Below are 26,609 nucleotides of genomic sequence, written 5' to 3'. Positions count from 1 at the left end.
CGATAACCAATTCACTGAACTCATGTATTTCCTCAACCACAATTACGTCTAATCTCGGTTTAAGTCCTTGATTTTGTCGAGAAATCAAAGTTTTATTGAAGGATTCAATTTTTCATTCAAACATGTTATCAGTTCATTGTTGAGAAAATAAATTGTTTGTATATTTTCTAAGCATTTCTGTAGAAATACCTACGAATGAAGTTTGAGTACGAGTGAGGTGATTTCCGACTGTAGCAAAGAAATGTTTTCCATTGATGTCTGAAATATGTTTAGACAATTCCAAGAAACTAGTGTGTCAAGAGTTGTTTTTTCCTCATTTCTAAGATGAACCTATTTCGAAGTAGGATGGGTTTCAGGGTTTCAATAAGTTTTTAAATTTAAAGCCAAGCATAGTTGAATTGAATCACTTCATTTTTTTATTTAAATTTCTCCATAAGTTTCCTTCAAGTCAATTGAATTTGACTAGTATTTTATTGTCATAATGACGATATTGATCATTCATACATACAGGGTGGGCAAAATTCGTTGTTTACTGAAGGGATCTCGAAAACTATAGTAGCTAGAAGAAAACGGACGACACATTCTCGAGCTCTTTTTTCTTGATTAATCCAAAACTGAAAACAGATCCAGCCTAACGTTCATAGATTTTGAGTTATGAAGGAAAATTGAGAAATTGTCATTTTCAAAGAAACTGAATAACTCGCTTATTTGAACTCGTATTCGAAATCCGTTGTTACATTCTACAGGCACTTTTTTATGAAGAATTCGAATATGATATTAATAAATTTTTTGATCCAGTTATTTTCGAAATACGACAGGGATTTCTGATTTTTCAAATGTAAACCATGCTTGAAAATTATTTCATCTTGCTGAAATTTTTTTGCTGATTTCAAAAATGTTTCATATGTCGCTATTCACATGAATATAAAATATATATTCAATACTTTTTCCTGCTTTTCGATTCACTGTTGAATTTTCAGTAGGCTGGCGTAACCATAGCGACCGTTTAAAATGCATTATGGTTCGTGAACTCCACATAAGTCTATGTGAACTCAACCTTCCGTGATAGGAATCACCGACTAGCGAATAATTATTTCTTTTATATCTCGATATCGAGATCGATATCCTTTAAAAGATATAATAATCGTCTGAGTATTAAAGAAGAAAATTTATTCAATTATATTTTTTCTATTTATGAGAGAAACTTAAAGAGTCAGTAATATAAAAAAATACGATAGCTACCTATAATTATAATCTTTGTAAAAGTAAGATGATGAAAAATAGATACTTATGTCAACGGTAATGTTCGAATTTAACATCGTAAGGTAAGCATGCCAAACATTGCGAGAACAAACGTTGAAAATCATCGAAATATTTATTCAGCAATCCGTGATTCATCATAGAGGCTCAGGTTCACAAAAAAAATGCATATTCCACGGTTGCTTTGGTAAGCCAGCCTACTCATAATTCAACAGAGAATCAAAAAGCAGGAAAAAGTTTTGAATAGCAACATATGATACATTCATGTGAATAGCGACATATGATACATTTTTGAAATCAGTAAAAAAATTGCAGAAGGATGAAAGAACTTTCAACTATAGTTTATATTTGAAATATCAGAAATCCCTGTCGTATCTCGAAAATGACTGGATCAAAAAGTGTAATAATATCATATTCAAATTCCTCATTAAAAAGTGCCTATAGAATGTAAGAACGGAATTCGAATATGAGTTCAAACAAGCGAGTTATTCAGCTTCATTGAAATTGACAATTTCTCAATTTTCGTTCATAACTCAAAATCTATGAACATTAGGCTGGATCTGTTTTCAGATTTTGAATAGTCAGGAAAAAAGAGCTCGAGAAGGTGTTTTCTTCTAGCTGCTATAGTTCTCGAGATCCCTTCAGTAGACAGCGAATTTTGCCCAACCTGTAGATACACGGAAATGTTCGAGATGCACACCATATGAAATTCTCAGAAACTAAAAATACGCAAACTCAGAAAATTATTATTATTTCCAAATTCTTATCGTATTCTAATTCTCACTTTTTATGTGTTTTGAGGTCAAAGACATACACTTTAGAATTATTGATTTTTCTGAAATGTAGTCAGAAACATGGCATAGACCTCAATACAAAATTTATCATGTGTCGAACTAAAGCCACAATAAAATTACATTAGATGTTTTGTTTAAACCCTCTCAAACAGGAATTGAAACTGAGGAGTATGAAATAAGGAAAAGATTGTTTGTAAAATTAATTTTTATTTTATTACAAATATGTATAAAAATTATATAACAGTCTTAACAACTTGGAACCTCATAAACTTAATATTACTCTCACATCAAAATGAAAAACTTACAAAGATATTGAAAAAAATTATAATTTCCTACACTTTCTTTTCAACCCTCTCTTCTTTCTTCTGTTCGATCTTCGCCGGTTGACCAGTTTGTGTTATAGGGATGCTTTTATTTTCGGCCTCTTCTGGTTTGTTCCTAGGCGCAGTTATAGTAAGCACACCATCAGATGATAATTTCGATTCTATTTTATTAATATCGCAGTCTTTTGGTAAAACATATCTTCTCACGAACTGCCTAGAGATGAAACCGTGCTCATCTTGCTTTTCCTCGTGTTTTCCTTCGATGGTGATGGTGTTATTACCAGTAACTTTCACAGTTATCTCTTCTGGTTTGAACTGCTGTACGTCCAAGTTGGCTTTGAAGGTGTCTTTGTCGATGGCCAGGGTAGATCCAACGTCTCTCTGAGAAAGAGCTGTTCTCCAAGGACGAATATATCCCACAGGACTTCTGAAATGTCCAAACCTGTGTCCTGGATCGAGCACAGGGGCTAGCAGGTCTTCGGGATCCAAACATAAACCGAATTGCTGGTCCAAAAGACGAGTTGGACGAACGTAGTTGTCGAACAACAGTGGTAGCAATGCCATTTTCAAGCTAGGAATATTCGCACTTCACTTTAATTTCAAGGCGCTTATAACTTCGATGCGTTTTCGATTATTCTGGTTAGACAGCAGAATACCGCTCGCGCTTATATATCCGTACGAATTTTCTGGAAATAAACAAGAGAGGGGGCTGCAGACGTTCCAGAAAGATCGGGACGTTCTAGCAAATAGGCTACTAAAAATACACAATCGATTACCGTTCATCGGATGATGTCACTTCATTCTCGCTGTGTTCGGCTGGAAACGCACCGGATGCAACATTTTGTTGCGAGACGTTGCGGGATGTTGCAAGATGTTGCAAGCTCCGCATTTTCTTCAGAATCAAATGGGACGGCACGCACCGCTTGCAACACGGGTACGAAACGTTGCGAGACGTTGCGAGGTGTTTCGCATCAAATTTAGTAGGTGCTCTACCGAAAGTTCGAAATGATCGAATGCAACATTTTGTTTCAAGATGTTGCAAGCTTCTCGTTCCTTCAGAATGAAATGGGAAGAAAGTCACTGCTTGCAACGTTGCGAGACGTTTCGCAACAAAAAGGCGAAGCAGCCCTGCCGAAGAGGTTGCAACATTCACCTTGCAACATACTAGAGGATTGATCTATTGATCGAAGTTCTGTTGTCCAGATGATGAGTAGAAATAATACAAACTATACTTTAGTCAATAGTTGATTTAGGTCACTTTTTGCTTTTACATTATGAGGCATACTGCATCTCATTGCGTCACCAATGCAAGAAAATTTATACCTGTTCTATTCTGTAATTAAAATTTGACTGTTTTCTTCATCGTACGCTACATATTCGTAACTGAAATGAAAAGCAGAAAACAACCATAATTGAGTAAACTCATGCAGTGGAAACGATTATATCCACAGCAATCATCAAACTCTAGTGCCATTACATATTTGGAGACAAATATTCTACATATTTTTAAATTCATTTCCAATTTTTCACCCGAAACATAGTCAGACGACACTCGATATTTTTGACAGAGTTCCCCTTTCAAGTTTCAGGAGTTTCTGAAAAAACAAAAAACCTGATGGCCAAATGATATAGTTGTAGGTATACTTGGAGCGAAAAGAACTTATTTTTCAGTATCAAGCACAAAAAATAGCAAAAGCGCATTGCAGTTAATGTTTTTATTTGTTTCTCATTTGTAAATGTCAGTTTCCAAAAACACAATATTAATCAAGAATGTTTATTTTATCAAGTCACTAACTTGTAAAACTGACAGTTAACTTGCAAAATTTTTACAAGTTAGTAGTATTATTTACATTAGAAAATTTTGTTTTATCGTCATATATGTTGGAAATCATGGTACAATTGTTATTTCCAGTAACACAGATTTTTGATGATGAAAGAGTTGATACTGGCCGAAGATTTACATATTTTCTATATAACATGCAGGGCTTGAAGCTGCAGCCATCATCGGTTATGGTGAATCTTCTTGTTGTTAAATTTTTTGTTTGCCGCAATGTCACAATAACGTATTTTCCCATATCTTCTACATCATTCATGTTTAAGGAGAGAATTTCGTCACATCGACAACATCCAAAAATCCCAAATATTGTTACAATTTTCGCCAGCAACCACTGGTCATCAGGAGCATGTAAAAGAAATTGTTCAGCCTCTTCTTTACTTAATACCTTGGCCTTTTTTGGCGTATAACGCTCATTTTTTCGTTTCAGAAACGCTATTACCTTTTGAAATCTGCAAATGACAACTAAACGTCATATTTTTGAATAAATTTTTTAAGGAAAACAAACCTGCGAACAGGGGCATTTTCTTTCATTTCCAAGCAGCTTTTCAGCATAGACCATTTTGCCCATAAAGTATTAGGGCTGAATCTAGCTGATAGTTGATTCAAGTAGACCAACAAAACTTCTTCAGTTACCCCAATCACACTATTTTTGTTTTGCCACTTTTTGAAGTCGTCGTATTCTCGCTCGTACCTTGAAGCTGATTTTGTAGGTAATAAACTTGAAGCTACACTGCTGGCTGCCTCAATAATTTCTTTTGGTACATTCATTTTCGCTTTCGCCAAAACAAATGTAAAGAAAAATAAACAGACATGTTCATGGCAACGCTTCCATAGCTTACGACATTTGCGACAAATTATTGAGATTTTTTGAATTTATCTAACCTTTTTACAAATGAGAAACAAATAAAATATAAAACAATACACGCAAGGTAACGGGTTTTACTGGCTCAAGGAGGTAAAAACCCTCTTACCTTGCTAGTAATGTTATATACTATAGGACATTTCTCAATAGTCTTCATGACCTCCAAACTGTAGCAAGGCTACTTCATCAGAACTCCATCAAGTAGTTTGTGTTGCTGATACTTCCACACCGTTAAAGCTATAGCAGGACCACTTGGAAACCGTCGAACACTCTGCAGAAAGTAAAATGCAGAAACTGATTGACCATGATTACGTCGACATATCTGCGTCGAACTACTGGTTGACTTCCGGAAGGTTGTTTCCTGAGACAGAGGGCTTCATGCTCGCCATCCAGGATCAGGTAATTCCAACAAGGAACTACATGAAATATATCGCCAAGGATGCCTCAGTGGCGGACGATAGCTGTCGTTATGGCTGTGCGACACATGAAACTATCCAGCACATCACCGGGGGATGTCAGAAGTTCGCGGGCACGGAGTACAAAAATAGACATGATGCCGTTGCCCAGATTCTTCACCAAGAATTGGCACTAAAACACCAACTTCTAAGTTCGAAAAAGGTTCCTTATTACAATTACCATCCGGATGCTGTATTGGAAAATGAACATCACAAGCTATACTGGGATCGCAGGGTTATCACAGACCGAAAAATAACCCACAATAGACCAGACCTCATATTGCTCAATAAGGATGAGGACAGAGCACTATTCATCGATGTGGCGATTCCAAATAATAACAATCTTCTAGATAGGCACACTGAAAAAATTTCAAAGTACAGAGATCTCGAGGAGCAAACCAGGAGACAGTGGAAGCTGAAAGATGTCAAGACCATCCCTATTGTCATATCGTCTACAGGCCTGATACCGAAGAAACTACTAGAGAACTTGAGGAAACTTCAGCTGGACGAAAATATCTATAGAGTCATGCAGAAGGCGGTACTGCTGGGAACGGCGAGAACTAAACGCAAGTACATGGGAAATTCAGAGGAACACCGTCTGCTCCGACAGGAAGTGCGGGTGGAGCAGGAATCCAACCTACAGCAGGAAGCCGAGGAGCGATCCGAACCCGACCACCACCACGAGCCCGAAAACCTGGAAAGAGCTCCAACAGAGCTTAATCCTTTTAATATCTGAGATATCTGGGATAAGTGAATTTTCCTCTGGCTCCCCAGAGGAAAATTCACACTCCTCCGAGTGTGAAAGCCGCAAGGCTAAAGTCATAGTTATAATATGAATAATAATAATAATTCGTATCTTGCTTGGGAATTTTTTCTTTGATTAAACTCAAAAGATGGTCGAAAGTTTCGATGTTCATTCGGCAATAGTTATAAAATTTCTCTGGATCATTCCTGAGCTCTCCAATGAATCCCAGTATGTTTCTTTTTCTGTTTAAAGGATGTATCCAAATCTTCTTTTCAGGTTCCAGTAATTGGAGAAATTGCCATATAAGGATATTCGGGTCCATTTTCTATACGTATACAAATTAATTCACCTCGAAAACACGAAAGTCGAAATACGTGTGATCCTGTCAAACTTCAGAAATACACTAGGAAAAATTTTTTTGCAACCGAAATGTTGCAAGCGAAAGATAGTTAGATTTTAGCTTGCAACATTTTGTTGCGAGACAAAATGATGCGCAACGTCTCGCAACAAAATGTTGCATCCGGTGCGTTTCCAGCCTTATAGAATCGAAATTTGAGATATTGACTAAAGTAAATTTTTTATAAGAATTTCAGGGATAACTCGAGATTATGGCAACATTTTGTCAATAACGACCGAATAAATTGATTTAGTTAGGCCCGTAAGATTAATGGTAGTTTAAACCAAAAATGACTATGATAACTTTGGATAACGATTATTTCTTAAGATCAAACAAAGTTTATCCAGCAAGGATGGTTTAAACTATCGATTAGTTTAAACCTTCTGGACGGTAGGTTTAATCCATCCAAAAGGGATTAAACCCTATATATTCTATGAAACTATTTTCTAGCAGCTTCCATGAAGTTTTTTGAAGTTTGTTGTTTGTTTTGATTCAAGAAATTGTGTTTAGGTTTGCGTTGCCGGTTAGAGAATTATTGAGTTCAATGTTTGAAAATGAACATGGAATTGGAATATGATATAGTGATTCGGATTCAGCTACTGAAATCTTGCACGAGTTGAATGATTTCAATAGGTATCATGATAGACCATATTATCCGTGATCGAGAAAATCATTAGGATAAATGGGATGATATCGAATTCATTCGATCTCCAAAACTTCAGCAAGAGCAATTTTGAGTGAGATTGAGAAAAAAATAAGTCACCCTACCTCAAGGTGAAATATCAATATTCAAATTCATATTCTGTCTCACTTGCAATCCATCTTCTGAATTGCTATGTTCAAAAGCATTTCCTTATTTCCACTTCGAAATTTGCCTTTCGTTAGATACTAAATATAGATATTTTCAGAGAGGAAGCACTGAATGCTATGTATCAACTATAGGTTTTACCTCACACCTCAATAATATAACAATAATAATGCTGATACAAAGATCACAACAGAACACAATAAATAAATAAATTGATCGCTGCAGTGTGACAGAAGCACTGATCCAAAGATTAACACAGAAAACTAAGAAATGACAACCAATGCGTATCAATTAGTTCAGCTAACTATTTTGGCAACTGCACAGGATTAGTTAATCTCTTCTCATTTTGTACTTGATCTCAACACGACGGTTTAAACCATAGATTAACTTTAATCGGAAGTTTAAACTACGATTAATCTTACGGGCATAAGACCATTGAGTAGAAGTTTGTGTGATTGAATACATATGCAATATGATTTTCATATCGCAGGTTACTTTTCAAACCATGATTTTTCCAATCATGGAAGCAACATTTTTTAGAGCCAGAATTTTTTTTTATAATTAATGATTGTCACCTCGATAATTGGGGTTCAACCATCGCATAAGTCGTAATAGGTATTTTATCAAAAATCACTTGTTGATTAGACACTGTTCATGCATTTTATTTCGTTTACATTTCTTGTTGCTCCTCATAACCCAGACAAAAATGTATTGAATACTTTTTCATGTTAGGAAAACTATAAGGGGGCACCGATAAATTTCTTAATGGTGATCTAAGGCCGGCCCTGATCTTTGGAAACCAACCATAGACTAATAATAAAATAATATATGATTATTATTAGTTTTGTCTGAACATAACCGACCAGCGTAGTTTCGCATAATAGGTATAGATTCAAATCAAGGTCCAGAAAATTACACGATAAACAAACCACTGAACTTATGTAATGCCTTAACGCCAATTTCGTCTAATCTCGGTTTATGTCCTTGGTATTCTCGAGAAATTATAGTGTTCATTGAAGGATTCAATTTTTCATTCAAACAAGTTATCAGTTCATTGTTGAGAAAACAAATTGTTTGTATATTTTCTAAGAATTTCTGTACAAATACCTACGAATGAAGTTTGAGTACGAGTGAGGTTTTTTTCGACTATAGCAAAGAATTGTTTTCCATTGATATCTGAAATATGTTAACACAAGTCCAAGAAACTAGTGTGTTAAGAGTTGTTTTTTTCTCATTTCTAAGAGATACCTATTTCGAAGTAGGATGGGTTTCAATAAGTTTTTAAATTTAAATCCAAGCATAGTTGAATTAAATCACTTCATATTTTATTTAAATTTTTTCATAAGTTTCCTTCAAGTCAATTGAATTTGACTAGTATCTTATTGTCATAATGACGATATTGATCATTCATACCAGAGAGTTTGTCTCTGATTCATACATATATTCAAATGTTCGGGATGCACAACACATGAAATTCTCAGAAACTAAAAATACGCAAACTCAAAAAATTATTATTTCCAAATTTTTCGTTGAAAATTGTTATTCTTATCGTATTCTAATCCTCACTTTTTTATGTATTTTGAGGTCAAAGACATACACTTTAGAGTTATTGATTTTTTTGAAATGTTGTCAGAAACATGGAATAGACCTCAAATACAAAATACAAAAATTATCATGTATCGAGCTAAAACCACAATGAAATTCCATTAGATGTTTTGTTTAAACCCTCTCAAACAGGAATTGAAACTGAGGAGTATGAAATAAGGAAAAAATTTTTTGTAAAATTAATTTTTATTTTATTACAAATATGTATCAAAATTAAATAACAGTCTTAACAACTTGGAACCTCATAAACTTAATATTACAGTCATATCAAAATAAAATTTTTTTTTTAATTTCCTACACTTTCTTTTCAACTTTCTCTTCTTTCTTCTGTTCGATCTTCGCCGGTTGACCAGTTTGTGTTATAGGGATGCTTTTATTTTCGGCCTCTTCTGGTTTGTTCCTAGGCGCAGTTATGGTAAGCACACCATCAGATGATAATTTCGATTCTATTTTATTAATATCGCAGTCTTTTGGTAAAACATATCTTCTCACGAACTGCCTAGAGATGAAACCGTGCTCATCTTGCTTTTCCTCGTGTTTTCTATCGATGGTGATGGTGTTATTACCAGTAACTTTCACAGTTATCTCTTCTGGTTTGAACTGCTGTACGTCCAAGTTGGCTTTGAAGGTGTCTTTGTCGATGGCCAGGGTAGATCCAACGTCTCTCTGAGAAAGAGCTGTTCTCCAAGGACGAATATATCCCACAGGACTTCTGAAATGTCCAAACCTGTGTCCTGGATCGAGCACAGGGGCTAGCAGGTCTTCGGGATCCAAACATAAACCGAATTGCTGGTCCAAAAGACGAGTTGGACGAATGTAGTTGTCGAACAACAGTGGTAGCAATGCCATTTTCAAGCTAGGAATATTCGCACTTCACTTTAATTTCAAGGCGCTTATAACTTCGATGTGTTTTCGATTATTCGATTATTCTGGTTAGACAGAATACCGCTCGCTCTTATATATCCGTACGAATTTTCTGGAAATAAACAAGAGAGGGGGCTGCAGACGTTCCAGAAAGATCAGGACGTTCTAGCAAATAGGCTACTAGAAATACACAATGGATTACCGTTCATCGGATATTGTCACTTTATTCTAGCTGAAGGTATTCAAGAATCGAAATTTGATATATTGACTAAAGTAAATAATTTTTTTTATAATAATTTTAGTGACAACTTGAGATTACGGCAACATTTTGTGAATGACGACCAAATAAATTGATTTAGAGCCGTGTGACCCATTTGATTGAATGAAGTTTAAGCTCTAAAACGACGTTTAAACGTAGAATCTGTATGGAAAAAAAAGACGTTTAGGGAAATAATCTCGTTTAGTGAAACGTTGCATATGGTCATTAGTTAGACCATTGAGTAGAAGTGTGTGTGATTGATAACACATGCAAATGCAATGCGATATTCATATCGCGGGTTACTTTTCAAATACGAATATTTTTTCTAATCTTGGAAGCAAAATTTTATAGAGCCAGAAATTTTTTTCTAAATAAATGATTGCAGAGACAAACTCTCTGATGATTGTCCCCTCGATGCTTGGGGTTTAACCATAGTATAAGTCGAAACAGGTTTTTTATCAATATATCACTTGTTGATTAGACTGTTCATGCAATATATTTCTTTTACATTTCTTGTTGCTCCCCATACCCCAGACAAAAATGTATTGATTATTTTTTCATGTTAGGAAAACTATAAGAGGACACCGAGAAAATTCTTTATGGTGGTGCTAAGGCTAGCCCTGATCATTGGAACCAACCATAGACTAATAATAATTTATTATTATTAGTTTTAATGAATATATTAACGGCATGCAGACAATTAATATATTCATTAATATTCAATTCTCAGACATTAATTCCACTACTCAATTATTAGTTTTGTCTGAACATAACCGACCAGCGCAATTTCGCATAATAGGTATTGACATTGAGTATTAATACTCAATGGTATTGATTCAAATCAAGGTCAGGAAAATTGCACGATAAACTAATCACTGAACTTATGTATTTCCTTAACGGTAATTACGTCTAATCTCGGTTTATGTCCTTGATATTGTCGAGAAATCATAGTGTTTATTGAAGGATTCAATTTTTCATTCAAACAAGTTATCAATTCATTGATGAGAAAATAAATTCTTTGTGTATTTTCTAAGCATTTCTGTAGAAATACCTACGAATGAAGTTTGAGTACGAGTGAGGTGATTTTCGACTGTAGCAAAGAATTGTTTTCCATTGATGTCTGAAATATGTTAACACAAGTCCAAGAAACAAGTGTGTCAAGAGTTGTTTTTTCCTCATTTCTAAGATAAACCTATTTTCCTATTTCGCAGTAGGATGGGTTTCAATAAGTTTTTTAAGCCAAGCATAGTTGAATTAAATCACTTTATTTTTTATTTAAATTTTTCCATAAGTTTCCTTCAAGTCAATTGAATGTGACTAGTATCTTATTGTCATAATGACGGTATTGATCATTCATACATATATGGAAATATTTGAGATGCACACACACCACATGAAATTCTCAGAAACTAAAAATACGCAATTATTTCCAAATTTTTTGTTGGGAATTGTTATTCTTATCATATTCTCATTCTCACTTTTTTATGTATTTTGAGGCCAAAGACACACTTTAGAGTTATTGGTTTTTTTGAAATATTGTCAGAAACATGGCATATAGACCTCATGCAAATACAAAATTTATCATGTGTCGAACTAAAGCCACAATAAAATTACAATAGATGTTTTGTTTAAACACTCTCAAAGAGGAATTGAAACTGTGGAGTATGAAATAAGAACAAAATTTGTTGTAAAATTAATTTTTTATTTTATTACAAATATGTATAAAAATTAAATAACAGTCTTAACAACTTAGAACCTCATAAACTTAATATTACACTCATATCAAAATAAAAAAATTTCCTACACTTTCTTTTCAACTTTCTCTTCTTTCTTCTGTTCGATCTTTGCCGGTTGACCAGTTTGTGTTATAGGGATGCTTTTATTTTCGGCCTCTTCTGGTTTGTTCCTAGGCGCAGTTATGGTAAGCACACCATCAGATGATAATTTCGATTCTATTTTATTAATATCGCAGTCTTTTGGTAAAACATATCTTCTCACGAACTGCCTAGATATGAAACCGTGCTCATCTTGCTTTTCCTCGTGTTTTCCTTCGATGTTGATGGTGTTATTACCAGTAACTTTCACAGTTATCTCTTCTGGTTTGAACTGCTGAACGTCCAAGTTGGCTTTGAAGGTGTCTTTGTCGATGGCCAGGGTAGATCCAACGTCTCTCTGAGAAAGGGCTGTTCTCCAAGGACGAATATACCCCACAGGACTTCTGAAATGGCCAAGAACATGTCCCGGGTCGAGCACAGGGGCTAACAGGTCTTCGGGATCCAAACATAAACCGAATTGCTGGTCCAAAAGACGAGTTGGACGAACGTAGTTCTCGAACAACAGTGGTAGTAATGCCATTTTCAAGCTTGGATTATTCGCACTTCACTTTTATTTCAAGTCGCTTATAATAAACTTCGATGCGTTTTCGATTATTCTGGCTAGACAGAATCCCACTCGCGCTTATATATCTGTACGAATTTTCTAGAAATAAACAAGAGAGGGGGCTGTAGTCGTTCCAGAAAGATCGGGACGTTCTAGCAAATAGGCAACTAGAAATACACAATCGATTATCGTTCATCGGATACTGTCACTGTGTTCTCGCTGTATTCTAAAATCGAAATTTGGGATGTTGACTAAAGTGATTTTTTTTCAGAGATAACTCGATATCAGGGCAACATTTTGTGAATAACGACCAAGACCAAATAAATTGATTTAGTTAGACCACTAAGTAGAAGGGTGTGTGATTGAATACACATACAATGTGATTTTCATATCGCAGGTTACTTTTTCAAACCCGAATAATTTTTCACTCATGGAAACAAAATTTTTTAGAGTCAGATATTTTTTTTACAATAATGTATTGTCACCTCGATGCTTGGGGTTTAACCATAGCATGAGTCGAAACAGGTTTCTTAACAATATATCACTTGTTGATAAGACTGCTCATAGTGCTCATGCTTTATATTTCTTTCAATTTATTGAATGCTTCTTTATGTTATGAAAACTATTAGGGGCAACGAGAAAATCACAGATTACAGAGTAGAAGGAGAAGGAGAAAATTCTTTATGGTGGTGCTAACGACGGCCCTGATCATTGAAAACCAGCCATAGAATAATAATAAATGATTATTATTTGTTTTGTCTATGAAATCAACGTCATTTTATCGATTTCCAACAGGACGCGAGTAGCAGAATTTCAACGCTAAAAGGGACAACAGCTGTAGAACAGTGCTGAAAGGTTAAATTATCTAGACTCCAGCCCAGACGATCGTATCCTTGAAAGTGAAACTTGAATAACATAACCGACCAGCGCAATTTCGCATAAGATTGATTGAAATCAAGGTCAGAAAAATTTCACGATAAACAAACCGCTGAACTTATGTAATTTCTAGGAAGGAAATGTTATGGTTCCTTCCGATAATCATTATCAGAAAATTTTCCATTTTTATCTTCACCAGAGTATAAGGATGTCAGGAGTCGGATTAATTCCCAATTCCTAAATAAATGACGGAAAGAAATGTTTTTGTCAGACATAAAAAAATGAAATTATATTGGTTTTATTGATTCAATTGAGAAGTAGGATTTATTACTTTCATTTATAGTTGAAATGAATGACACAGCCCTTATCCATTTGTCTTACTTTTAATTGCATTGCAATTATCCCATAATTAAAGATGATTTTAATTGACCAGATCCTTGACAAACTTTAAATCAATAATTACAACGGATGCGCTTTTAGCATCTGCTATTTTCAATTAGGTATAATAATAACATTTAAATAGGAATTCAAAGATTCACTTATGCACTTCAAAAATGTTGTATCGACTCTGAATCAAATCAGTGAGTATTTACCAGCCCTTGTTGAAAAATCAAAGATCAAATGCTAAATCTCTCCCTAGGTATTTTTACAAAGGAAACCTGTTCTGATAAGGACGGTTGTGTCGATCCTGTTGCTATGCAGAATACGGACGTAACAACAGTTTGAAAAAATAATTGCTGTTATTATTTGGGATACTATTGGAACATATAATAATACCTATTGTAGAAGAATTTAAATTTGTTTTGATGCCAGATCGCAGTACAATAAACCAATTAAAGGTGGGGAAGTAAAGCGCCTTATTCATTCTGATTATAAGCATTCATTAAAATTCAAGAGGCATCGAATTTCATGTTAGGTTACTTGATCAATTCTGGATATAAAAAAAGTAGATCTTATCATTTCAAGCAAAACTTGAGGGACGGAAGATTTTTTGCAATCACATTGTTCAACCCAAATTATTACTACTACATACAGGGTGTTCGCGCCATGGGGCAGCGGTGGATTACTCTAATTCTATTAACTCTACATAAAAGAGTTTGAAATAAACCTTTCCTCTTTTTGAGTAGTCCTAAAATTATTGAGAACTATACAAAGTGTTTCGTTTTTTCTGCACAGCTATCAACTTCGCTATTTCAAATGGAACATCCTATATATACAATATACATTTTTGAATTCCTTGTTAAATTTGAATATAAGTTTGTTAACACAACTATGCTTGAATTCTCAACGGTTTTCGAGAAATTTGACTTTTTATTAATATTTTGACAGTTTGAGGTACTTTTACATTAAGGACTACAGCTCCGTCCCTATTCTATGTAATTGATTCAAATTTGGACTGTGTCTAGTAAATAAATGAAACACTAAAAATTTTCTTTGTAAATAACCATATTATATACAGGGTCCACGAAAACGTAGATCCATTATCAAAACAGAAATTCATCAAAATCTTCATTTTTTTTAAATGGCAACCCATATTTTTTTTCTGTTCATTATTTAAAACGACTAACGGCCGTTTTCAATAAGCCTATCTCATGAAGTGCCATCTTATGGGAGCTGTATCTAAGCTGTCAAAAAAAATAAATTATGAAAGACACACTATTTTTTGACAAAGAATCACCTCTCAATTTAGGTAGGTACTCATTCACACCCTGCAATTTTCGTGGTACTCATTACCGACGTTCTAACGCTAAAAAATTTCGAATGAAAAAAATTTTACAAGAACAGTTATATATTTAACATCAAAGTTGAAGAAAAAATAAATATAACTCTCACAGCACGGGAATGGCTTAATTTTCTATAGTAGACTTTACAATAAATAAGGAACCAATAATTAGTTCATCTACAAATTTTCTTTTTTGATGGCTTCCACCCTCTTGATGACTTCATCTCTGATAGATTCACCAGTCTGCACGATAGGAATCACTTTTTTCTCGTCATATTCCACCGGTTCAAGTCTGGGTATGGTAATAATAATGATTCCGTCTGAAGACAATGTGCACTGGACTTTTTCGCAGTCGAAAACAGGGGGCACGTAGAATGTTCTCTTGAAATAACGATCTACGAGGGCGCCATGGTCTTTTTTATCCTTTTGATCCCCCTCAACGGACACCACATGCACACCGTCTATGGAAACAGTTAATTCTTCTGGGCTGAACTGCTTCACGTCCAGAATGGCCTCGTACTTTTCCTCATCCATGGACACCGTTGAGCCGGCATCCTTGACGTCTGGGTCTTTCCAAGGACGAATATAACCATGGGGTAGCTCTGGATTGTGGGACGGGTCTGGCTCACAAAGCCTTATCTTCCTGATGAGTTCTTCAGGATCATACAAGATGCCGAATTGTGAATCCGGGATGTGAATAGGTCTGATTTTCTCGACGGAAAATTTCTTTTTAGGCATTTTCGCCGGTTTTCTTTCCCGAACTTCACTTTTTTTTCCGACTGATGGAGATTTCGAATGTAAACAAGAAAACGATCGAATATTCGCAGACTCTTCTGGAAGGATTGCGGTGTTGCCAACAGGGGGTCGTTTTCCTTCATCGTCGTATGAAGAATGAATGGAAACATTGAAAAAACTCAGCTGTGATTGATAACGTGCGTTTATCGATATTAGAGAGTTGAAGTGCAGCCATGAACGTAAACGTTAACGTTATAATTGACATCTACGCATGCTCATTCGTCCGTTTTTAACGTTAACGTTAGCGTCAGCTTTACGGCCTACGTAAACTAGCGGTCTCCCACGTATACCTTAAACATCGACGTACGTTAACCGAACGTTAAACGAGTAGCACCGATGACTTGCGAATGGCCGAATTTTGGCTGTTGAATGCAATTCTCAATAACCTCAAACGGTAATTGTTTACATTTCCCATTCCCATGTATTTTCTCATAATGAATGAAAGTTAAAGGAAATCAGCATTGATTTTATAGTTATCAAAAGGATTAAGTTATGAAACTTCGTTATCAGATTACATATCCTCTGTGACTGCCCGGCGGCAGACAGGGTCAGACTCGGAGTTTTCGGCTCTCCGAAGATGATCCTAGAAGAACTCAAGAATCACTCCCCCTCCGACATCATCTCCTTTTTGGCAAAGATTATAGAGTCTACTCTATAATCTTTGTCTACTCTATAATCTTTGCTTTTTGGGTAGGATGGGACTAGAGGGAGAGATTTAGCTCTTTGAGCATGCTTGTGTGCTACAATAGACCGTTGGTCGCGGTGGCAGGTTTGGGTTAGTCCGTCCAACACACCCAGCAATCAGTAAGCAGTAAATCAGTATCAGATTACATTCAGTAAGGAAATGGCTGAAACTCCACTGAGATTCTCATGTCTCTAACACTTAAACATTTCATTGATAATAAAATACTTCCAAGTTGAAAATTCTTTTTATTATGCATATAATCATTAAAACATCAATATTCAAAATATTATTCCAGCTGTCGAGGTTCAATATTAGATATTAGATAAAAGAGAGTTCCAGCCAAACGAAATCAAATTCCAAATTGATAGGTTATGCTTAACGTCTGACGTTTCATGATGGCAGTACTTCAACTCAAATTTCATTACAACACGTAAACGTTATATTTGACGTTATTTGTCACGTTAACGTTTACGTTCAGGCTAACGTTCTGTGCGCACTTCAACTTTCTATTATCTGATCTTGTTGAGATAAAACGTCTAAGATTTTGTTGATTTTTGGAACTCTGGAATTGTTTCATCAAATAAATAAATTACAAAATTAATAATGATGTCAAATGACAGCGTTAAATTAGAACGTCTGACTGGCGTCGTCAGTCACGTCACAAGTATAATTAGGAAAAGACTTTGATAAAGAAGATCTCGGTTCATATTAATTTTCAGAAAAATCAGAAATCGAATAGCGATTAACGCCGAATTCTCAACTTTTTTTATTGATATTTTTTGATTATTTGTTTGCAATCACCTCAATAAATGGCGTGACACGCTGAAAAAATGATTCGAAAATTTCTGTAATAATTTGAAAATTTGTCGAATATTTGAAACAGATTCAGTTTGTTATTTCAGTGATAAACTTTTGAAACCGAGAACGAAAAAAATATAACTTCCTTCAATCATTTTTCCCATTTGGAACATTATGGCACTACTTCGATAGTTTTCAAGTAATTAATATTCGTATTACAAAGTACACCATACAATATGTATTGGTTATAAGCAGCTCAGATTATCGTACAAAAAAAAACTTCGAAAAATCTGTGTGGTGAAAAAGATAAATTAATTATTCTGAGAAAAAGATTTAGAAGAAATCGAATTAACAGTAATTAATTTGTCCTTCAAACTCATCACCAACATCATCATTTTTTCAATTAGGTATTAATTGAAGCTTAATGCATTTCCATCAGTTCCTTTTTGGAGTCACTAATAGGGATTCAAAAATTAAAAATAAACTCGAAAGATTCGAATTTTTTTTTTTTTCAATAATATACCCATGAATACATATTCCAATAATGAATGAAATCTTTCATCCAAATCTCATTCAAGAACACTGCGGTCATCTTCAAAAGTCTAAGCCGATTGATATGGATACCTATCACTTATTAAATCATAATTTCTTTGTGTGTAAAAACACACAACGAAATGAGAAAGCATTTGCAAGGGCAAAAGCCCTATATTTATGTATAATAAAAGTATGATTTCCGAATTTAGAATTTTCAGTATGAAAAACACTCCATCTTTATTTACTCAGTATCAAAGCATAAATGCAAGAGATGAGTTTGAAAAGGGGATATTTTGGAAAATGAAAACTGCACGATTATGGAGAAATCCTCCAAAAAATGCATACAGTTCTCCAATATTTTCTGTTTTTCGACAAAGTTCTCCACGTCTCGAAGACATTATTTCGAATTTAACTTCTGAACGAGAATCAATTTGATTGAATACATTGTGAAAGAAGTTAAACATTTCTTTTGCGTACTGCAAAAAACTTTATATTCAATTCAGTAGCATCCGGCAACATTGTAAAGGGCTTGGTTTCACAGGAACTCTCGCGAAAATTCTGGAGTTCGGCTGCAATCGGGAAATTCTCGAATAGTCTCGAATTGTTCTACTCTAGGCGGAAATCCGTTCATCGGATATAGTACCATTGAACTAAAGACTTTCTTTAGTTCAATGTATAGTACCCATAAAGTACATCAATAACTTTACCGGTTGATTTATTGGTGGATACCATCATTTGTGATATCTTATAATCAAATTTAAGCCATTTTAGAGTACTGTTTCTTGATACGAATAATTTGATTCGAATGAATGTACATAATAGGAAGGTACATAATAAACTTTTAGAATCGAAATCGATTTTTAAAATCGAAAATGATGAATATTATAAGAAATTACAGTTCTGAAACAATTCAACGGGTTGAAATATTTTGATTACAACACAAATGAAAAATCCGAGTTTTCGCAAAACTGCAGAAAGTAAATCATTGAAATTTGGTAAACGATTCGGGTTCTATTCTGCATATATCTTATTAGCTCGTGGCTATAATCAATTGATTTCAATATTTGACAATTTTCAAACATAATTTCTCTCTTAGAATTCTTGATGATGGGACTGTGTAGAACAAGGCAAATTGAAGTCTATCAAAATGAACCTTGAATCAGTCTTACTACATAATAGTTATTCAGCTATCTATTTCATTAATTTGAGATATTAATTAACTATTACTAATGATAATAATGATCTATATGTTTTAACGTGCGAGCAACGAGAGCTCGTTAATATTCGAGATCATTAATCGATAGATAAATATATGAGTTTATTCAAAAAAAATTAGGTCCTCCTCATTAAAAAAACTGAAAGAATGCCAGATTGAAAAATGTTTCGAATTGCTGCACTTAAATGAATCTGACAACGCGATGAATAGATGAATTAAGAATTCGTGTATGGAATTGGAAGAGGCAGACCATATATTATTTATTGGACTAAAAATTTTATTTAATTTTTGTTGGTCACCACACAGATCTTATATCAAAGATCTGCAGCACAGTTGAATTATTACCTGTTAAATTATTTTGAACTAAAATTAGGTATTATATATCATTGCTAAGAATATATGTAACAAGTAATAAGTGTTTATAGGCACTCGCGCTAGTACCGTATGAAACTAATACTAAACTAATTAATGATTTCGTATAAAGTGTAGTACTAAATAGATTTTTCATTTTCAGCTTGACGGTAAAATTGTTTGGCGCAGTCTTTCGAAAATTTTAAATCTCTAAGATAGCAATCTATCTTTTATAGAACATTTTTTGAAAACTACCGAATAACATGAAACAAAATAATGCATAACACTTCGTTACCCTCAGAAAACGGGCCCGTGTGGTTTCGTACTCCTTGTCTATTGTTAGATATTTTTTGTTTCGAAACGAAAAAACAGCTTGATGATGAATTAAATTGTTTGAAGCTTTAGGGAATTTGAAATTTTTATCATAGCAGTCTACGAAAAGTTTTTTGCAGAAGTGCCGAATCATACGATGAAGACTATATTTACTTTCAATTTTTTTTGCCTTCTGCTACTACTCAATCAAATATTAGATTTGAATTTGAATAATAAAAATAAAAATGATAACACTGTTGTTCAAGAACAACCGGGCAAAAACGATAATTGTGACAGTGATTCTATCCGATGAACACATGTAATAGCATCTCGAATTTTATTGGCGGTTGGCTGTAGATTCGCGAATATTCTAGAACGCGCAAGCGTAGACTTCTGGAAAATTCTATGGCTATATTTAAACGCCAGACTGCCTCAACAACTTCAGATTTGAGAATTCATTCGTGTCAGTAACATTTCGAGAGCGATAATTCTAACAGTCTCTGAATCTTTTGTTGATCAAAGTCAAGAGTAGTGAATACTTGTTGAAAATGTCTCTTCTACCGTATATTTTGGATGCCTACACCAGACCATCCCGTCTTTTGGACCAACATTTTGGCCTATCTTTGGATGCCGACGACCTCTTGAGCCCAATCACCGATCCTAGTATGCTTGCTGCTTATCTGAAGGCTCATCCAACTGTTGGTTACATTCGCCCATGGAGAACATCGATGTCGCAGAGAGATGTCGGCTCAACAATTTCCATCGACAAAGATAGGTTTCAAGCCAATTTGGATGTGCAGCAATTCAAACCTGAAGAAATTACTGTGAAGGCGACTGGAAACAATACCATCACGATTGAAGGAAAGCATGAAGAGAAAGAAGACGATCACGGTTTCATCTCCAGGCATTTTGTAAGAAAATATGTCATTCCTAAAGACTGCGACTATAACAAAGTCGAGTCCAAGTTATCTTCGGATGGTGTACTAACCATCACAGCACCGAGAATCAACGTTGACAAGAGCATCGATCACAAAACCATTCCAATCATGAAGACTGGTCAGCCTGCCAAGGTAGAACAGAAGAAGCCGGAGAAGGAAGAAAAGAAAGAAATAAAATAAATTGAAGTATTTTTTCTCGATATTTCTATGTATTTTGTATGTTAAGTTGTTGAAGTATTCTTCTAGATTTTCATCTAGCTTTTGTAAGACTGTTTTACATTCCTATACTTTTTTTGTTTCAATAAATGAATTCTTAAGTAGGTATATATGTGTTTTTTTCCAATCGCGGTTTGGACAATGGTTTTATAACGATTTCAAGTCAAAAACCCAAATTTGAAAAGAAAATTTAACCTATATTTTTTCGAGCATTAACAGAATCGGAAATGCAAGTCCTAGGTCCTATATATAGTGAGAAGGGGTTACAGTTCACTGTGACCTTAAGGTCTATTGTGCCCCCTAACAAAACTGTTTTCATCGCGGTCCTAACGTTTGTCTTTGTCAATTTTAAAATGTTAGTGTACATCTGTACAAAATAGTTCCAAATTTCCTCTGAAGAAAAAAGTATAGATTAGACATTTCTGATCAATATTTCATATTAGCTAAAGGCAAATTTTGTTGATATGAGTGATATGACCAGTTTCCTAAGTTTTTAGATTTTGAAATTCAGCATTAAAAACACTTGACCTTGTTAACATTTGTTTCTACTTATCTCAATAACATGTGAAAAAAATTCAGGAAATGTATGGGAAGAATTCAAGGAGGATTACACATTAATTCTTTCTTTAAAAATTTAATTTTCACATCATATTGTACATAGAATACTTAAAATGCAGTTTCATAAAAATAAATCGAGTTTTTTTGAAACTCTCAGTTCAAAAGGAATTTGAAACTTAATCTTATATCCACAAATTTATACCTCATTTTAGTAATCTGTTTCTCCATTAAATTCTAGAGTATGTACAATTAAAGGTTGGAGATTTATACCTACTACTTTTCTAACTATGCTTATTAGATTTTCAGCAACTGTACACTTTCGTCTTAATTACAACATTTCAAATCATATTTACAAAGCTACTGTTAATATCCATTCATAGTTCTTTGATGTCAAAAATTTGTTTTTCCCGTTGAATAATTGGTTGAATCTCAACAAATTCTTCATCAAATTGAATATGATTATGAAAAAAGAGGTTTACTTCTGATAAATTTTGAATGACGAATTCGCGGCGTATACACGTTTGTCTGAAAAAAATTACTTTTCAGGTGGGACTTGAACCCACGACGGAAGGTTACCTTTGGATGGATCCTGTTGTTTTGGTAGATGAGTGATAGAAGAACAATTGACCGGATTGACTGAATTTTTCAGAATTCAATAATTTTACGCCGCGAATACTTCGTCTTGATCATGAAATTTCAATGTGAAAAAAATTGATAAACCTACATTTTTGAGGATAATTTTTCATATTGAGAAAGAATTACAATGAATAATCAATCACACAAAGACTTATGAATGAAATGGGAAATACTTAATACCAAATTAAGAAAATAAAGGATCTAATACTAAAAAACATGATTATGACGACTAGGGAACAAGTTCATTTGGTAAACACTGAAGAAAAAATAATTTGTGATGTACAAAAAACAAATTATTGGTTTTTCATTCAAATAAGTAACTAATTATCAATTTAAATCTCTAGCCATAAATCCAAGATCAAACATAATATCATAAGTTACACATTTCTAATTTGAATTTATCACAATTTATCTCAGAACTTCTAATTGAAATCTATCTTGTGATTATTCGAGAGGGAAGATGTACAACTCGAGTATTATAATCAGATGAAATCAATTTAACCGAACAAAGAAGCTGAATGACATATTTAACTAATAAAAATCATTTGGATTTTTCCAAAATCATGATATGTAGTCAACATAATATTTTAATAAAGCGTAAAACAATCATATAAACTAACAATTATATCACAATACTAATTTGAAAACTATACAGCAACAAATTTACATCAGAGCATCTTACCAATTCATAGAAACGGAGAAGTCTAGCAAAAAAAATAGATTTGGATAAATATTCACTGGATTATTCTGAAGTGTAAATGAAGATCACATTTTTAAGAAGCGCATTGTCCATTCAACAGATCATTTATCTCTTTAATTTTCTCCTTCTAGATCCTCTCTTTAAAAGTACTTTGTCCTTACTCAAATTGGAATCTAAACCATCTAACCAAGTGATACTGAAGTCACTACAAAAATGAGAACTACTCAAACCACTAAGCTGAAATTTCTATGGTAATATATTTACTTACTTTTCAGTTACTTTAGGTAATGGGACTCCGAAACTGGATATTGGTAATTCTTGAGAAACTTCTATTATTTTTATATCATCCAAAGATGGCCACAAAGGGGTGTTTGTTACGTTGGAAATCTCAATTTTTGCTTGATACTCTGCTTTTTCATGTCTTTGCTTCAACTTCTCAATAACTCTTTGCTCCCTGATTCTTTGTACATCCCACCTAGACATCCGCAAATAAAAAAAAATATCAGCTCATTATTGATAGAATGAAAATATAGAAAATACAGGGGACAGTTAAGTTTTAGAAATTTTAGGCTCACCTTTTCCTGCGTCTTTCATCAATCTCCAATCGGTTGTGTCTGCGTAAAAAAACTTCATCGTCCAAGTTTTCAGTACCCTCCATGGTATAACAACTAGCATACACTTTTACCCTCCAACGAGGTACCTGAAAATGAAAGCACATTTCAAAATCAGGAAGATTCAAGCACCCCACAACTTACTTCCAAGACGGCATTGTCAACTACTTCACCTTCAGGTTCGGTTTCATAAGACATGGGAATTCCAGGAACAGGATCTCCTATTTGGTTCACATAAAAGTCAGGTGTATATATTATCTGATTATCTTTGATGCTTTCTGTAATAATAAAAAGTACTTATTTCAACTTCAAGTCAAAAGTTAAGATTCATTAAGAAAGAAGAAGAAAACATGATGAGTTTATAGAATATTATAAAATGTCAAAGTAACTGTCATTATGCAATCAATCAATTTCAACCAAGAAAATCAGTTTTTAATTAGGCATAAACTCCTAGATTCAGTATTGAACATACATAACATATGTATTAATACTTTCTCCCTCATTTTACAGGTTAACATAATAATAATACTGATACTGACATATCTATCTACTCATCATGTTATTTTGCAGTAAGCCTTACAACATGAATCAATATTTTTATGATATCTAATAAAATGGAAATGAACTTAGCAATTTGCATATGAACATGATGAATTATATTCTTTTTATAATGAAATAAATTGTAAATGTAAACTTACTCTTTCTCCTTTTCTTGAGTTTCTTAAGTGTTCTTTTCTCTTCGATACAATAACCATTTTGAGAAGCTGCAGAAGAATTGCTACATACCCGTTTCCTTCTTATGCTCATTCTTAAGTGTCTCATAGAATCCAGTTCACTTGAGAAATTGTAGACGACACAAGAATTCAAATTGTCCAATGTGTCACTCTCAATTTTCACATTGGCATCAATGCCGGAATCAAAGTTTAATTCCGCACAGGGATCAGTTGATCCACTAACACAGTCAAGAGAATTACTGATGACTTCGAAAGTTTGAGTTTCAGTTACACTATTTTCGTTTCTTTGTCCTTGTCGCGCTTCAGAATCTAACGAAGTACTGTCCACATTATTACAATTCACTTCGAGTAGAGTTGCATCTTTGATATCATTACATGAACCCAAGCCTTGGGTCATATCCTCAACGAGTTTTATCTCCTTAAACTGTATTTCTTCAGAATGAACCCCTTCTTGTTTATTATCCTCCAGTGAAACACTTTGTTCCATACAATTCAACCGTTCTTTAAGCTGGAAAACAATATAGTTGTAGTATGTAACAATTACAAATTAATGTATGCTGTAGGGTGAAACATGAAATTTTACAACATTTGCGTACCAGATATACCTACCATCTCATTCTCTTGTTGGAGTATGAGTATTGTTCTTTCTTTAGTTAGAATTTCTTCATTTTGGTGTTGGATCAAATCTAAATGGAGTAGCAACCACTGTTTTAAAAACCTAACCTCACTTTCGGCAGTTTGACAGTTCAATTTCTGTTTATGAATTTCGATATTGGAATTTTCATTAGTTGCATATATATGGTCGTACGGATGATCGAGTTTTTCTGTACTTTCGGAAATAGTATCTATATGTTGGTAATAATTGGCGGCATTCCCATCAGAATATTTTGCACTATGATTATTCGAGAAGCCTTCGGACATTTTCGGATGTACTCGCACTATGTTTTGGTCATCGCGTTTTATCAACGTCGAAGTTTCTGCACGCCAACTATCCTTCTGAATGATTTATTAAAATTTTTGGACATTCCATAAGACTAAAGAACAAAACTGTCATTCTTTCAGTCACAGTGGCATACATCCATGTGTGCAGTACTATCTTCAGCATCCACATAAATATCCACTAATCATACAAAAAAAAGAATAGGTAATTACTTCACGAGTTTAATGCATGTATTAATTTTATTCGAAAATTTCAGTTTATAGGTTTATTGCTTACAGTTATTAAAATGCTATTTTCTGGGACACAAGGAAAGTAATTTTCAACACTTGATGTTAATCGAAGTTAACCATGAATTAATCAAACTGCCTTACTCGATTGCCGTACACAAAAATAAATTAACCAGTGGAAGAATTTTGTCATAACAACTTCAGAAAATAACGTAGTTGATGAGGATTCACTACATTTCATTCATGAACACGCAAAATTTTTATGATATTCACTCCCATAATCACAATGAACGAATTCGAAGAGAATGTAAATAAAACTCGGAAGCATGCATTTGTTTGACAGTTCGGTAACTGGAAGCGATAACTGATAACTGAAGGCGAACAGCGAACTGTCAGAAATACCGTGCGGTGTTGTCAACCTCTTTTGCGACTTCAAATTTTGGTAGTTTTCCTCTATATTCGATTTAATAGTGGTCTACACTAGCTTACAGTTTTTTTGTGAGACTATGTTACGATTTATAATAATTTAAGTATTCAGATGAACGATATTCTCCAACCTTTATTAGAGCCGATTCGCAAGAGACAACTTATTGAGTTCATTGGTTCTACTCTGTAATCTGTGTTGGTTGCGAATATAGCACAGCTGATACCAGCACTATTGTTTGTGAAAAGGAATATTCAGTATGGGTGAAAGTTATGATATTTAGTTTTGTAGTTCAAAACCTTTCAGTAAGAAGCAACATATAGTGTAATGCAAAGCCAATAACTGCGATATAATAGATATATAGACGATTGCGTCTATAAAAACCCTTTATAATACAAAGCTTCCATAAAAGGTATTCGACAGTTTAGACTAGTTCCAGAAAGGACCTAAGGTCAGTACTGACCAGTCCGTCGTTAGTGCGTTGTCAGCAGTGCAGTTAGATTGATGGACTACCCTCCATAGTCCATATACATTTGAAGTATTAATTTGAAGGTTTATTGGGAATGCAGTCAAAGAACAAAGACTCTTATTTTCTTTATACTCAAGCTTTCGGACATAACACTTCATCAGTAGGTATCAGGAGCTGCTGCAAAAAACATTCTAAAATCTTAATCTGCCTGTCGTAATTGATGGTAATATACGTTTTCTGCTCGTATATCATGCATCATGGGTCTTATGAAACTTACA

The 26,609-nt window shown here is 34.1% G+C and overlaps 5 protein-coding genes and 1 long non-coding RNA gene across 9 annotated transcripts; 2 read left to right on the top strand and 4 right to left on the bottom strand.

Annotated features, from left to right (window-relative positions):
* Positions 1 to 2,241: 2,241 nt before the first annotated feature.
* On the bottom strand, positions 2,242 to 10,002 carry LOC123310886. The gene is made up of 2 exons (XM_044894571.1): positions 9,382 to 10,002; positions 2,242 to 2,963 (listed from the first exon to the last, which is right to left on the bottom strand). Exons 1-2 carry the CDS (start codon positions 9,933 to 9,935, stop codon positions 2,387 to 2,389), a joined length of 1,131 nt encoding a protein of 376 aa, XP_044750506.1. The 5' UTR covers positions 9,936 to 10,002; the 3' UTR covers positions 2,242 to 2,386.
* A 1,895-nt stretch (positions 10,003 to 11,897) lies between these two features.
* On the bottom strand, positions 11,898 to 12,644 carry LOC123312461 (protein lethal(2)essential for life-like). Its single transcript, XM_044896905.1, has one exon. It carries the CDS (start codon positions 12,562 to 12,564, stop codon positions 12,010 to 12,012), a length of 555 nt encoding a protein of 184 aa, XP_044752840.1. The 5' UTR covers positions 12,565 to 12,644; the 3' UTR covers positions 11,898 to 12,009.
* Positions 12,645 to 15,239: 2,595 nt separating this feature from the next.
* LOC123312459 (protein lethal(2)essential for life-like) lies at positions 15,240 to 16,068 on the bottom strand. The gene has a single exon (XM_044896904.1). The coding sequence runs from the start codon at positions 15,923 to 15,925 to the stop codon at positions 15,365 to 15,367; it is 561 nt and encodes a 186-aa protein (XP_044752839.1). The 5' UTR covers positions 15,926 to 16,068; the 3' UTR covers positions 15,240 to 15,364.
* A 4,237-nt stretch (positions 16,069 to 20,305) lies between these two features.
* On the top strand, positions 20,306 to 21,140 carry LOC123312458 (protein lethal(2)essential for life-like). Its single transcript, XM_044896903.1, has one exon. It carries the CDS (start codon positions 20,427 to 20,429, stop codon positions 20,994 to 20,996), a length of 570 nt encoding a protein of 189 aa, XP_044752838.1. The 5' UTR covers positions 20,306 to 20,426; the 3' UTR covers positions 20,997 to 21,140.
* Positions 21,141 to 21,650: 510 nt separating this feature from the next.
* On the bottom strand, positions 21,651 to 25,806 carry LOC123311518. 4 transcript variants are annotated; one of them, XM_044895545.1, is made up of 7 exons: positions 25,488 to 25,804; positions 24,881 to 25,391; positions 24,236 to 24,779; positions 23,682 to 23,815; positions 23,502 to 23,626; positions 23,195 to 23,401; positions 21,651 to 23,146 (listed from the first exon to the last, which is right to left on the bottom strand). In XM_044895545.1, the coding sequence occupies exons 2-7, from the start codon at positions 25,190 to 25,192 to the stop codon at positions 23,032 to 23,034; spliced, it is 1,437 nt and encodes a 478-aa protein (XP_044751480.1). In that variant the 5' UTR covers positions 25,193 to 25,391; positions 25,488 to 25,804; the 3' UTR covers positions 21,651 to 23,031. The 4 variants fall into 4 exon arrangements, with proteins under 4 accessions (XP_044751480.1, XP_044751481.1, XP_044751482.1 ...); XM_044895546.1 differs by having other exon boundaries at positions 25,583 to 25,804; XM_044895547.1 differs by having other exon boundaries at positions 21,651 to 23,131; positions 24,881 to 25,806.
* On the top strand, positions 23,830 to 24,234 carry LOC123311519. The gene is made up of 2 exons (XR_006537492.1): positions 23,830 to 24,047; positions 24,108 to 24,234. It is a non-coding gene; the product is annotated as an uncharacterized LOC123311519 (long non-coding RNA).
* Positions 25,807 to 26,609: the final 803 nt, after the last annotated feature.

This window comes from Coccinella septempunctata, chromosome 4, assembly GCF_907165205.1.
Source record: "Coccinella septempunctata chromosome 4, icCocSept1.1, whole genome shotgun sequence".
NCBI classification, from domain to species: domain Eukaryota; kingdom Metazoa; phylum Arthropoda; class Insecta; order Coleoptera; family Coccinellidae; genus Coccinella; species Coccinella septempunctata.
Note: the sequence above shows the minus strand (reverse complement) of the source record. Positions and strands in the feature narration are given on the sequence as shown.